The sequence below is a fragment of the Perissodus microlepis genome, chromosome 7 (genome assembly GCF_051167445.1).
Source record: "Perissodus microlepis isolate ML-2025 ecotype Zambia chromosome 7, ASM5116744v1, whole genome shotgun sequence".
Lineage (NCBI taxonomy): Eukaryota > Metazoa > Chordata > Actinopteri > Cichliformes > Cichlidae > Perissodus > Perissodus microlepis.
In genome coordinates, this window is record NC_140467.1 from 12,513,473 (window position 1) to 12,528,664 (window position 15,192).

The 15,192-nt window shown below is 38.0% G+C and overlaps 2 protein-coding genes across 3 annotated transcripts; one reads left to right on the forward strand and one right to left on the reverse strand.

Annotated features, from left to right (window-relative positions):
- Window positions 1–241: 241 nt before the first annotated feature.
- lrrc61 (leucine rich repeat containing 61) lies at window positions 242–3,592 on the reverse strand. Its single transcript, XM_084933473.1, has 9 exons — window positions 3,319–3,592; window positions 2,261–2,356; window positions 2,035–2,181; window positions 1,863–1,923; window positions 1,611–1,696; window positions 1,465–1,530; window positions 1,302–1,370; window positions 1,029–1,154; window positions 242–924 (listed from the first exon to the last, which is right to left on the reverse strand). The coding sequence occupies exons 1-9, from the start codon at window positions 3,344–3,346 to the stop codon at window positions 818–820; spliced, it is 786 nt and encodes a 261-aa protein (XP_084789599.1). The 5' UTR covers window positions 3,347–3,592; the 3' UTR covers window positions 242–817.
- A 320-nt stretch (window positions 3,593–3,912) lies between these two features.
- On the forward strand, window positions 3,913–13,296 carry cib2 (calcium and integrin binding family member 2). Of its 2 annotated transcripts, XM_084932513.1 has the most exons (6): window positions 3,913–4,647; window positions 5,926–5,960; window positions 7,801–7,912; window positions 10,190–10,337; window positions 10,415–10,610; window positions 12,469–13,296. In XM_084932513.1, the coding sequence occupies exons 1-6, from the start codon at window positions 4,597–4,599 to the stop codon at window positions 12,488–12,490; spliced, it is 564 nt and encodes a 187-aa protein (XP_084788639.1). In that variant the 5' UTR covers window positions 3,913–4,596; the 3' UTR covers window positions 12,491–13,296. The 2 variants fall into 2 exon arrangements, with proteins under 2 accessions (XP_084788639.1, XP_084788638.1); XM_084932512.1 differs by lacking the exon at window positions 3,913–4,647 and having other exon boundaries at window positions 5,785–5,960.
- Window positions 13,297–15,192: the final 1,896 nt, after the last annotated feature.

The following is a 15,192-nucleotide window of genomic DNA, read 5'->3' on the forward strand; positions in this document are numbered from 1 at the left end:
TGCTTAGCGTTGCAACACTATTACCGCCTGCAGGTGGCGCCAGTGGACCGCTTCTAACACGCCGAGGAACAACTTCTGCAGGCTATAACCTTCTGCTTTATGTTTTAAAATCATGTTCATTGGTTCAGAGTGAGCAAACATGGGTCTGTATGAATATATGTATGAGTTGTATACATATCACACACATGTTTTGTATAATATATACAGATATATTAGTAAAAATAAAAGCGGGGGTACACCATTAAAGCTTCATACGCACTGTATTTTCCACATTTTGATTGCACATATAATAAACTTTATGGTATAAAACAAGTAGAAACAGCTGAAGCAATCATTAAATCACCTTTTTCTTTTTGCAGAAATTGAACTTGCAAAGAAAGCACACAGCATGGGACACAATAACTTCCCGAATTCTCCAGCAATGCAAAATGGAAAAAAGCTATAAATTACTGAAAACCAATAGAAAATCTTAAGCAGCATAAAGCAGCTCTCAGCATAAATGGAGGCTACAATATGGTACAAAATGCACACTGTGCAAGTAAAGACATCTTTGAACCAAACTGAGGGCTGTCGGTACGGGTAAAGGTTTTCACACCACCTACATGTTTTGTCCAATACCCAATGCATAGGATGAGTACAAGGTCAGCAAATGCCACACACTGCAAGACAGCGCACGTGTGTCAGGCAATGGTAAACGTCAAGCATTTCGATACAGAGTGGTTAATCTGCAAAAATCTACAGTACATTAGCCATGGTATATCACACAAGCAGAGAAGTTGATAAATGTTGCCCACAAATGTGTTCGAAACAGGCCGGCTCAGATGGCATATTGTTTTGGTTGCTTCTTCAGGCTCATGGATCTTTCAGTTTGTGAAATCACATGAGTGGCTCTGTTGTTGAGGAGTCTGCATTCATGAAGAACATCTGTACAAAGAAAAATACATAAAAAGTCAAGGAATACACTATGCATCTAACACTGTTAGCAACCAGCTAGATATCCAGGAACAGGTCTGCAGATATTCTCTTACCATTAAATTGCTTATAGGCTTCTTCAATAATGGCATTATTAGATCTCTTTATCTCCCAGTAACTATCTTCCACCCATGGCTTGCAATCAGAATGTTCAACAAGCTGTCCATTCTTGTACAGACCAGCTGATCATCGTTCAAAAAAAGTAAATATCAGTCTCGGTATATTATACAAGCAAAGGCAAACACAAATGCATCTTAACTGTCAGCGGTGCCACAATCACCAAATTAATCCAGTAAACAAAGTGTGAAAACAAGTTCATTAAAATATACCTTTTATGGTATCATCAATGTCCTTGCATAACTGATACAGATCGCTTCCACGCCCAACAACTCTTTCACCTGCAATTTAAGCAGATTAATTCATTAAAACACGAAACTCTTACAAGTTAATGTTGAGCAGTTAAATGTCCAAAGAATGGGGAAAAAAACTTACCATCCAGGACTTTGATATTGGGGAACATCTCGAGAACTACGGCTCTATATGAAGAGTTTCTGCACACTGCCATAAAGAAACTTAACATGAGTTCATTAATCGAGAATTTCCATCCACTGGAATATGTTCAAAGTCACCAAAATTACCTGGATTAGTGTAATTATATGTGTTGTCTTTCAGACGTATATTTTCTAGCTTTCTCAAAGAAACAAGGCAGTGTAGGTTCTCAATACTGTTGAAAAGCAAAACAGACATGCTCTTAAAATGCCTAACAACATAGTAACTTATGCATAAAGCTTTTCTGCTTTTATGTCAGTAACACAGTCGCTTGTGACATATTCACATTTTTAATCACCTGCAGGAAAAAAAAAAGACATTCAGTGGTTATTTAGTCTTACCTGGATATAATATTACCAGCCACATTTAAGTTCTGTAAAACGTCACAAGTGCGCAGGGGCTCTGGAAATACAAAAGCAGTGACCAATTTATGAGAAATTTTAAAGCCTTTTCATGACAGTAATCATCTTAATAATGCAAGAAATAAATAATGTTTTTCTTCTAAAATTGTACCTAAATTGGAGACCCTGTTGTTAGACAAATTGAGGACTGAAAGAAGCCGTAGAGATGCTAAAGGAGCCAAATTTGTGATATTATTTCCAGAGAGGTCCAGTCTCTCCAGGTTTATACATTCCCCAGTGCATCCAAGATCATGTATACCTACAAGACATACAATTTAAATCATAAATGAAATGCAAATTTTGCAGAATGAAATGCTAATATATTATTTCCATCTTACCGAGATTTCTTAATTTGAGAAACAATATCGACTCCAGATCAAATTCCCCTGTACGTGACTTGAGCAGCACGGCAGTTATCTTTTCATGGTCTGCATCTGAAAGAATACGAGTCACAAGACTTCAGCAGAGCAAAGCATATTTATTTTTCTATTTGCATGCACCCACTCTGTCATTGTTCGTGAGTCAGCACTGCAAAAGAAAACGCTAGAAGCACAGTGTCTGTTCTGCTTACAGTATAAGCAAATAATCCAGGCAATCATCTCTAATAGGGGACAAAAAAAAAATTCAGACAAGCAGTTTCTGAATTTCATATCTGGCTGCACGCTGGGATGTCCTCTTGAGGAGAGGGTCACAAACAGATGTGCTGCTGGGTGGTATTATCTCGCCAGTTGTATGCATAAATAAAAGAAACCCAGGGAGTTATATTTGGCTTGATTCCCAGAGGCAGTGTCAGCTAGCTCTTATTAAGAGAGGTAAAAGGAAATCACGGTTGACCAGAGATGATGATGATAATGATGCTGATGTAGGGCTCTGTTATTTTCTTGGACATCCTCTTATTATATTTTCACATATGCAGCACAATTTTTATTTACTTATTTAAAAACTAAATGAGCACTGACAGACATGGATTTATATCCTTAAATATGACAGAGAATGGATTGGGTGTAAGCAGGGACTAATGTTTTGCACTGCACCTGCAGAAAGAAAGGTCACGATGTTTAGATTACCGCACAGTCTGCCAGCAATAACGTTACAACTTGTTAGCAGAGGCATTAAAGGGACTTTGTTAGCCCATGTTAGCTATATTCGTGAGACAGCGGCTGCGTGAATTAAATCATGAGGATGATTCAGCCGGATGAAAGTGGGTGGGTTCTTGAATATAATTAAAAACGTTCCCCGTCTGTTTTGTTTATTTATTTTGTCATGAGATGATATAAGCAAAATGTTGTGTAGCAAACAAAAAGGGGTTATGTTGTAGCTGAAAGCACAGCTACCTAGCATAAGCAGCTAGTGGCTAGCAAAGCAACGTAGCAACAAGCTACCCATCACAACTTACCTTGGTCCTTCTCTCGCTTGGAGTCCATCCTGGGCAACTTTGCTACCTTCAAAGCTGCCTAACCCAGTAAAGAGCGACACTTTTAACCAGTGTGGTGGTTAGGAGAGGTAGTGGCTCTGTGGGGTGAATGTGAAATTATCATCTGTCCTGGTGTGCAGTCAGGACACGCTCACTGTACTGCCGTGCTGTAAATAGCACGCAGGTGGATGAGACGGACCTCAGTCTCCGCAGCCGGCAGAGGGATGGGGGAGGCGATCATCTGCGGTGCAGGCTGCTGAAAGAAGCTGCACACCTGCTTAATTAAATATATAAATAAGAAATGCACATATATTAGATGCCGCTTCCGTGCAACAGGTTCTCGGGTCAATTAAAAGTTGTCGTCTTGCTACTGTGCCGTCGACAATAACTATGCTGGGGTTTCTGCATTTGTGGTACTACTATATAGTATATAGCAGAATAGTTATGCATTGTACCAAATGGTAATTAGCAGCGGAGCCAAAAAACAAGTTTTTCTTCTCGTAATTACTATACATATAAATATAATATTGGGCTTGTACTGTATTAAATCTGAGGTGGACATATTGTAATATTAAATATCATTGGCATAGCCACCTGTAAGATAACTTTTATCATTATATTTACTGTGCATACTGCAGGTTAACAATGTATATGTTTTTTTTTAAAAAAACGAGCAAAAGAAGTGCCCAAATTTTACAATTTAGCAATAGCGGACTGGTTGCAATATTAAAGCACAGATTGCATCTTATCGTGATATCAGTAATAGCCTGTTCGCAATATTGTGTAAGATAGAAGAAGAAAAAAGATGTTTAATTAGTGTGTAATTAAGTGGCCCCAAGGTGAGGTTACATTCCTGTTGCTAGCAGTTTCTAGTTCACAAGTAGGCCTTTTTATTTATTCATTTCTTAGCTCCGGTCCCATTGGTTTGTCTGGACTCCGGTGGACACCATCTGGGTACTTAAGGAGGGGAAACAGATCACTTTGCACTCCTTGGGGTCAGCAGACAACATCCACTGGCTCCGACTTAAACGAAAATCTTTATTACTAAGATATATTCTTGACGCACTTCATCTACTTTTGCAGTCGTGGAGGACATCGTCTGGAAGGACACCAATACCCTTTGATAGGAGTTTGCAACGATATAAATTCATCTTGTGCGGAGACTTTGTCTCTGCGGACCTTCTAAATGCCTTTCACTGAGAAAGGGCTTTGGACATTCAGTGCTGTGAATGTGTACAAGCAACACATTACTTGATCAAGATGGGTAATAAACAAACAATATTTACCGACGAGCAGCTTGATGCTTATCAGGTAAGCTTGTGTCCATACCTGTGTTTGGAATCTTGATGTCAAGCAATTCATTCAAGTGAATAATGTTTTAATGTCTTAATTATGTGCAGCCAATTAAACACATTACTGGAAAACTTTGAAGGCTAAGTGAAGTAAAAATCTCGGTAAAATTAAACATGTTTTTTTTGTGTGATTATTGCACTCCTGTTGTTAGACTAACACAAATCATCATTTTATTTATCTTTTTATTTTCTCACATATTGAAAAGAGGGAAAGTCACTTTATAAATATTGGTTATTAACATCTAGGGTGTTTCGTTGGTCCTAGTTCCCCCATCAATTTAATTTATGACAGACAAAAAACAATTTCCTACTATAGTGTCGTCAGCTATGGCCACATTTTTATTTAAATATTGATAAGCAGATAGCAAAAGGTCTTGATTTCATTCCAAACTGGAGGATATCATGTAAACTGATCATCTAAGAAGATCTGACCTTTTGTTCCCTGTAACAAAAATCCAGGTTTTCCCAGGGAGAAAGACATCCTCATATGCACAGGTTTATCATGTGATTCGCTGTGGGCTTAATAATTGATGCCAAAGCCAGCAATGATGTGCCGTGAAACTCTACTCTCAGGACACAGTTTCTCAAGAGCTTCTCTGGTTACTTCAACTACTCCTAGAGTACCGTTTCTGTTTGTCTAACAGTTGTTATCTCTAGAGTATCACTTGGATTTATATCTTTCTTTGGCTCAAATAGATCATTGGATACTGCATCAGCTTGCTTCATTCAATGGGGAATCTAGAACCCAACAGCTATAACTTAAGCATGACTGTAATGGCATTTCTAATTGTCAGCACATTGTTATCTCGTGTTATGGAGCATAGCAGGTAAGGTTGACTTTAGTAGGTGTATCGGTGAAAGCAAAACGTGCAGTCCCTTGAGCTCATCTGACTGCACTCTGCTTCTAACACCCAGGGGAGTAGCTCAGACAGAATTCATACAAAAGACAAATGTAAACTGAGGTACCCCCGGTAGAGCCGTTGGATAATGCGTGTGCCAGCACATGCATGTCAGACAACAGCAGATTATGTTCTCATGTACTTAAACGCATCATCGTTTAGGAGAAACCAGACACCCTGCTCAGTGTTTTACAGTAATGATTCTTCACAGATGTGTCATTGTGAGCATTTTATGCAAATTTCGATTGCACCTTAAAGGATTTGTCATCATGTGCAGTGTTATAAAACTTTCAATTCAAAGTATTTGTTTTTCACATGCTGTTTTTCTCTCATTGCAGGATTGCACGTTTTTTACTCGGAAAGAAATTCTGCGGTAAGAGTTTGATGAGGGTTTTTTTTTCTTTTTATTCTGAAAAATCGCTCGCAGATATATGTTGCACTGTCTTTCATTTAAACCACATAAATTCACCACTTACACCGACCATAAGAAGATGCAAATATGTTGTTATAAGACTTTCTTTTATTTTCCTGGGGTATTTCTTTGCTCTTTGGACTATGTGTGCTTTAACTGGGTCAGGATTTGGCATTTAATAGTGTATGTTAAGTTGCACGTCATTCTTTCATCACATGGCTTTGTATAAAATAGATCACTACACTACAGCTAGCATACATGACCAACATTACCTTGGTATTCCTGGAGTTGGTTGGGTTGTTTGCTTCTGATTTGCTGATTTACAGTAAATCAAAAGCTGAGTTTTGGCCTAGAGACACCAGTAACTTACCAAGTGGCATGGATATATTTGTGTGTGCCGTTGTCTTGTTTTATGTCATACAATTGTTTCCAACTATGAGTTTGAGTGTTAATGGTAACTTATGTGCGGTGATGTATGTCCCCAATTATATATGTATATTTGTTAACATTATAAGCTTTCACTATATTGTAAGTTTTCACTTCATTTCGTTGTAATATTTTGGTTTGAGTCATAGTAACAGACCTAGAACAAGATTCAGAGATTTGCTGAAATACATGCAGCTTGACAGCTGAGCAGCTAGAACAGACATACAATGGATATACAGATGTTTCACTCAGTAAACATAATGTGGATTATGATTCATTTCATATACAAAATGCATATAAATCTCCATAGTGTAGTACAGTGCTGCTATTTATAGTTTAATGGCTCCATTTCCTCCTTCATTCACTATCCAACCCAGTCGAATGTTGGTCTCTTTAAAGTATGAAATCGAATACAGGCAAATATACCATTTAGTCAATGAATGGAAAAGTATGTGGATTTATGATTTGTAAACAGTGCTGTTACATGCAGGTGTTTGTTAGTGACGATCTAGAAGGTTCTGTCCGTTGTAGCTGTAGTATGTTAGGTAAACCTTTTGAAATTCATGTTGACCTTTTGACTGCTGTATCGTTTTCAGAGCCATTCAAAAAGAGTGTCACATTTCTACTTAAACATTAAAAAAACTAAATCAAATAAATATAATTCCATCTAGTGATAACACTAGTTGTCACGACTCACTGGACGGCTTAATTTCTCTCCTGTTGTCGCTTATCCACTTGATGACAGGCACAAATGACTCGCTTTTTTCGTTAACAGAAGTGAGCACTTACTGTACCTTTGCATTTCACTCTCTTTTGGCTGTGGTTTCTTCTAGATGTTAGATTAGACTTTTTTTTTTTTCCTTTCCTTTTCTTTTTTTAGCAAGACATTCTTTACTAATTTGCATTTATTTTTACAACAAAATAAACAAAATAAGGCATTTGAGAATTGTATGTATACTTGGTCCTCCTCATTGACATCAATTTGACCAAGGCTAGTAGTGCTGGATACTAAAAAGAGGTCATAATAGGGTGCTAAAAAACACTTGTTTCTTTCTTTGGATTTAACTTTATTGACATTGCACAAAAGTATTCAGAAAACAAAATGCAATTTGGAAAAGAAGATATATTGTTCATTTTTATTAGAGGAAGTATGTGACATATATGAAAAAACAGTTAAATTTAAACAGGTTTACTTGTTTCAGTAAACCTCACTTGTTCCTAGCAGTCTACCAATGAAACTCAGTCACTTTGACAGGTTTATCTAGTTTAATTGTAGTAAGTTTGTTCTCAAAGACTAGCGTCCCTGTTGATGAATATCTCAGATTTGCCCTGAAAGTATTGACTTAAAAGTCAAAGGTTTATTTTCTTTTCCTAGGCTGCATGGCAGATACCATGAGCTGGCTCCACATCTTGTACCAATGGACTACACCAATGAACCTGATTGTAAAGTCCCATTAGCCTTAATAGTCAACATGCCAGAATTAAAGGTAAACCCCCCACCGCTGTTTTAAAGCTCTGTTTTGTCAATGTGAGCAGTATGCTTGTGTGTGTAGAACTGATTGTTAACACCGCCCATCTGGCTGTATTCCACTACATTGTGTGAACTTTTGAAAGTTTATGTGCCGTGAATTGCTCTGACTGATTCTAAAAGTAAATCAAAAATAAATTTCAAATGCCATTTTGCACACTGTGACATCTCAGCCACATTTACCTCAGCTTTTCTCTGAAACAAGCATGAATGCCATACCCTTTAATATGAAGCCCCTATTCCCCGCAGAGTATTACCACAGAGACTCACGATGCACCCTTCCTCTCGGCATGATTGGCCCTTGGCTGTAAAACTGTCACAATAAGGCTGGGTTATAAGGATAGCAGAAAAAAGATGGAGAAGACTAAATACACAATTGGTCCTCTACAACTTCATGACCATAAATTTGTCATCCTATATTATATATTTCTATTTAGCCGATTATTTATTGACCTCAAACTTTACCCTGGGCAATAACACTTTCTTATTTGGACTCACTGAACTACAAACTCTTATTTAATAGCATTGTCTTGAATATCGTGAATATGCACTACCAGTCAAAAGTTTTAGAACACCACAATTTTTCCAGTTTTTTATTGAAATTTATGCAGTGTAATGTTTCATTGCACTCTGAAATGAAAGCATTTTAAAAATAAGCAGTTGAAGTTAAAAAGGAAATTATCAATCAATCAGTTTATAGACCAGAATGTATTCTAAACTTTTGCCACCTTTGGGAGATATAACAGCTGAACACACTCGTGCCATTCTTTCTACAATAGAAGTCAAATATTCTTCAGAAAGTTCTTCCCCATACCTGTTGCAGATGTTCCCATAAATGTGTGGCACTTGTGTGGGTTGCTTTGCTTTCACTGTTCTGTCCGGTTCATCACAAACCAGCTCAATGGGATTTAAGTCTTTAGACTGTGCTGGCCACTCCATGTTTTTAAGCTTACCTTGTTCTTTTTCCTTATGTAGTTCTGGCATAGCCCACACTTATGTTTTCGGTCATTATCTTGCTGTAGGTTGAAACCTTGACCAACTAGGCGCATACCAGAAGGTATTCCATGGCGCTGCAGAATGCTGTGGTAGTCGTATTGGTTCAGGGTGCGTCTCACTCTGTACAAGTCACTGGCCCTGGATCCAGCAAAACAGCCCCAGACCATCGCACTTCCTCCTCCATATTTGACAGTTGATTTCTCAGAGCACATTACTCCGGTTCTGGCCTCCCTGCACTGGCTTCCAATTGAATTTAGGATTCACTTTAAAGTCCTTTTAGTGGTTTTTAAATCCTTTTATGATCTGGCACCTGCATATTTGTCTGATTTGCTGAAGCCCTATGTCCCCACTCGTTTGCTCCAGTCAGCTGAGGAGCTGTTGCTCTCAGTCCCCAAATCACGGCTGAAACTGAGAGGAGACCGAGCGTTCTTTATTGTGGCTCCAAAGCTTTGGAATAATGTTCCTCTTCACATTAGGCAATCGACATCAAATTTTGATTCATCACTCCATAATGGCTGTGTTTCATTGGCCCAGGCAAGCCTCTTTGTCTTATACTGACATCTTAGCAATGGCTTTCATGTTGCAACTCGTCCTGTCAAACCTGCAGCTCGAAGTCTTCTCTTCACAGTTGAAACTGAGGCTTGCTTACTACGACCACTTAAAAATGTTGTCGTGTGAGCCACCTATCACGGAAGCTGTTGTCCTCTGATTTAGTTGTGGGTTTGGGTCTGCCAGACCTCTTCCTGTCAGATTTTGCTCCAGTTTCTCAGTGCCTTTTGATGGTGGAGAAAACTCTACTTACTGACACCTTGACTTTCTTTGTAATTTCTCTGTAGAAAGACCTACATTTTTAAGTGTCATCAACCCTCTTTTATTGTTAATTGCCTTTTTTCTCGTCATTTTTGTTAACCCATTTTGTGTTCCCTTAAAAAGGACTTTTTGTATAATTCTGAAACATGCATTATTTTTCAGTTATGGGTTACCTTACCTTTTTTTTTATACCTCTGGCTGTTCACCACTTGCCTTTGTACCATTTCAAGCTATTCGTTGGACTTGAATGACCTGAATTGCAATAAATAACTGGAAAAATTGGGGTGCTCTAAAGCTTTAGAAAATCTTTTTCTTATTAAAATATCTTATGTTTGCCATGGTAAATGTGTAGGGCTTTTTTGATGAGTGATTTTTATGTTTAGATGTAAACAAAATTCTGCAGTCAAACACAATCATGTTTTCTCTCCAGGAAAATCCATTCCGCAACAGGATCGTGGAGTCATTCTCAGAGGACGGGATGGGAAATCTTAGCTTCAATGAGTTTGTGGACATGTTTTCAGTCCTGAGTGAAATGGCTCCTAGAGAACTCAAGGCCATATACGCCTTTAAAATATACGGTAACATTTCAAAGCATCTGTACGTTATAGAACTTCATTAATTAAAATGTTCTAATTCTAACTTCTGTTGCTGATAGATTTCAATGTGGATAATTACCTGTGCAAAGAGGACCTGGAAAAGACTCTGAATAAGCTGACAAAGGAGGAGCTGACTCCTGAAGAAGTTGAGCTGGTGTGTGAGAAAACCATTGAGGAGGCAGATTTGGACGGAGACCACAAACTTTCTTTTGCTGACTTTGAAAATATGATATCCAGGGCCCCGGATTTTTTAAGGTAAATAAATTCATGTTATTGCAACAACATTTTAGGATTATGATGAATGAAAAACAGAATTGGACTCTGGATTCCTCCCACAGTCCAAAGACATGTTTGTTAGGTTAAAATAAAACAACTGGGTGGCATGTCATTACTTAAACCATGTCATGTAGACACGTCTTAAAAAGAAGAAGGCCTGGATTTCAATCAAAATTGAGGTAATTATAATTGGCCCTAGAAATCTCACAAACATTGTGCCTAATCAGGTACTTATTCTGGATGGCATTACTTTGGCCTCAAGTAACACTGTGATGAATATTGGAGCCATTGTTTGACCAGGATTGTCATGATCTGCTGGCGCAGACTGCGCTTTGAACTGAACTGCAGATGTTTATAGACAGGACTGGGCTTAACAAAAAGTGAGCCGTTAATTTAGGCTGGGTGAAAATCAAACAAAAACGCAAAACAAAAGGCAAAATGAGACTCAGACTAACAACAACCTAAACTGTGAAGTGCATGGAGCATGGAGCAAGGAGGGAGATGAACTTGCGTTCCGGCAAGGGACAACAGGGAACTGACACAATGAATACACAGGTGATTAGAGAGCAGAGACAGCAAGGAAACATAGCTGAAACAAATAAGACACAGAAACAGGAAGCAAAACTAAACACAAGCACATGAGACAAGGGCCATCAAAATAAGACAGGAAACTCATTAAGGTGCAGGCTAAGGTACACAACTTGACGTGGGAAAAAAAATAGCACACACAGCAGACATACATGAAAGAGCTGAAAGACAGAGCGAGCCAGGGAGCTAGAGATGAGAGAGAGAGAGAGAAAGCGACGGAGGCAGAGAGGAACAGAGCGAAAACAAACATGACAGAGAGAATAAACAGAGACATAACCGGGGAAACGGATAAATAAACACAAGACAAGAGGGATGAGACAAAGACTAAAGGAACAGACAAGAAACCAAAAATACAAATAAACCTTAGAGGCAATAAAGGAACTAAACTCAAGACTAAACTGTACAAAACTTGAACTTAAAACAATCTTCATCATGCAAAAGAAAGAATCATGAATCCAAAATAAACTCAAAACGCTGGGTCAAAAACAGGACCAGGAAAAGGATATGACTGCTTTCTTTTATTTGTGCAGTATCTCCAAAATTAGAACTATCCCTTTACAGAGAAATGATGAAAAACCAGTTCATGTATTCATTACTGCTGTAATTTAATCATGCTGCTCTAAAACTTCTGTAAAAAGCCTTCAGTTTATCCAAATTCTGCAGCAAATGTAGAAACAGGAACAAGAACCAGAGAGATCACATTTATTCCATATTGGCTTCTCTTCACTGGCTCTTTGTTAAATACAGAATTGAATTTGAAATCCTTCTCACGCCTAAACAGTTTTGAATAATCACCCCTCCCCAGCTGATCACAGCAGATTGCTGCCCCTTACTGAGCCTTATTCTGCTGGAGGTTTCTTCCCGTTAAAACTGAGTTTTTCCTTTCCACTGTCACCAAGTGCACGGTCACAGGAGATTGTTTGAATGTCGGGGCTTTCTCCAGAATACTTTAAGGTCTTTATCTTATTTGTTGTTGTGATTTGCTGCTAAAATAACTAAACCTGAATTGAATCTTATGTATATGCTTAAACTTATTTTGTGTATTTTACATTGTGTTTAATTATGTGTCTATTAATGTCTATGTCACCACTGTTGATTAAACTGTTGCCTTGTCTGTCTTGGCCAGGACACTCTCGCAAATGACATTTTAAAAATGAAGAATCTTATTTCTCAGGTTGAGTAAAGGATAAAAATGTTTCATGCACAGTAATTGTTACTTTTCTAATAATCAACTTTATTATTTTTTCAGTACCTTTCATATAAGAATCTGAGAGGGTTGGATGGACAGTTTCTAAGTTGGCTGGACCTCAAGACTTTACCTGAGCCATGTCCTGATCACAGCACAGTGGTTGTCTGTCACTCTCCATCATTCCTCTCTGACCTTTACTGCAGTCGGAACTTGAGAAGATGGATTCTGATGATAGCAAATTTTCCTCACCCTGTAATTGTTTTGAAACCATGAAAATGCAGCGTATCAAATGTTTGAATTTGATTCTAAAAACAAGAAGAAGGGCTAAAAAAAATGAAAAGCTGACTAACACAAAAAAATAATCACAGCTACCAAGTATCATAGTTAAATAGTAATGTGACCGGGTATAATGAAAAAGAGCAACTCGGAGAAATGCATTAGCTATTAATTGTACTACATAATCTAATCAAAAGTTCAGAGAAGATGTTGTCTTCTCAAAGAGATGTCTCTCTATGCAAGAACAAAACTAAAAACCGATACTGAACGGCACACTGTATTAAAACCAGACATATCAGCAGTGAATATCATTGCTTGGTCTCAGGAACACTTTCAAAACCATTATCATTGAAACTACATTGCACATGATTCCCTGTGAAGTCTTTCTGCAGTGGCACCTCCAGAGACATCCAGTATTTATAGAGCTACAGATAAAACTTGAAGCACAGCAGCAGGATTAGGGGATATTCTATAGCTATGCAATAAATTAAGTATTTATGTTGTTATTGTGCTCGTACTTTGCTTGAATATAATGACAGTCATGTTGTACTGTTCTCCAGTTAGATGAAGGGCTTTGTCATCCAAACTCTTTGTGGTAGCTTTCATCATCTGCCATTTACACAAGATGTCAGTTACTGCCATGTTTTGGATATGTATTTTATAGGACTTCATGTAATGTCTTGTATTTGTCTTCCTTTGAATAAATGTTGTTTTCCAGTGTGCTCTGACTTAATGTACTTGTAATTTACTCATAACAAAATATGAAGATGTGTGTACATTAAAAATCAGGAAGCATGTGCTTCAGCTTAGCCTCTCATGTGAGCTATAATACATTTTTAGGGAGGATGTGATTATTAAGACAGAGTTGCCTCGCGTTCACCAGCCTGTGAACATCCTGCACATTCGGCTAATTTCAGCAGAAAGCTGGAGGAAATGGTTTTGGCTATGTTGGTTGATGATTAACATGTGGTGGTTTCTTGGCTGGAGGATACAGATTTGCATCAGTTACACATGGTGTATTGTGTTTTAGATTTCATGTTTAGCTCGGTAGTTCTTATGAGTCATACTGCAGAATTGGTTGATAGGTATAGCCATACATGCAGACCTTCACAGTCACTAAGGAGTTTGGGTCGGCTGAGGCTTAAATCTGATTTTTCTTTCTTTTTGGCAAGTGCAATGATTGCAAAATGGTCTTGACAAGTTGAAAGACGGCCTTGGCGAAGTGCTGAGGTGCTCAAATACAGAAAAGTCACACGCAGAGATACCGTTTGATGTTGTGTGTTTTGTGGAAAGCATTTTGGTATTGGTAACACAAACTGTAAAGTGTTGTGAGCTCCTATGCCACCACAGGCCCAGAGAACAGGCAGAAAAGGTTGTGCATGGTGCATCTGAGCAAACTCCATGTTTATGTGCAACACCTCATCTGGATAAAACACAAGTGCAGCAGTAAATGAAATGAATTCTCCTCAACTGTACTCTGAAAAATGAAGAGAGGGGATACTGAGGGCCTTATTTTAACTGACAGTTAAAATCTGTTCAGTTGTTGTGTTCAGTTTAATAAGCAATCACCAGAGCAGCTAGTTAATTCTTCAGTGCCTTATCTGAAGATTCATTTATGAGGACAGCATCAAATATTCAGGGCAGTAGAGTGCTGATTGCAGAGCTTCATTAATGACGGGTGTCACAGGGAACATCTGTTAGTTATGATCTCAGCAGAGCCACTTTCTGCTGCAGTGTGATTATGATGCTGTAAAACAGCCATTACTTTAAGCAACTGTTTCTGAGGGTGAGAGCGGCCCAACACGGTGTGAAACCCACGCTGGTTTCGCTGCTTGAGAGCTCAATTTGATCTGATTTAAACTCTCTCGTTTTGCTTCGACAGCATAGCAGTGAAGATTTCTCGCTCTTCTTTAAAAATGAAATAATCTGTGAACAATTTCAAACACTTCACTTGAGCCAAATATACATTCAAAAGTGTACATAAACCATAACAAATAATCAGTGACAGCGTTAAGTGAGTAAGCTGTGTGTTTGTGATTGTTTTTAATATTCTTTATAACAACTGTGAAAACTTTATCGAGATAAAGACACTAATGACATGTAGGTGAAAGCTCTCACACTAATAGGTAGACCTTAAATGTAATTTACATTTATTATACGATCAACAATAAAGCTTCAAGCTTCAACAATTTCATGAGCTTTAAACACAATAATACACTGTGCTGTTAGTAACGGTGTAATATGCAATGCCTGTCAAACACATCAGTTACCCTTAAGTGGTTCTTAATGCTACATAAAGTAGTTATTTATATAATTGTAAGAATGTACTGCTTAATCGCTGTCAACCTTACACATTTTGTTATGTCAGTGTGCTTTCAGATGTGCAGAAATACAGTCAGGCAGTTATGACTCTTGTCTTTGATAAGTTTTTAAAATCATTACCCCATGTTTTCCAGTGACGCTTTATCATGTAGATCTCAATTGTGAAACAGAAGGCGACAGAAATGC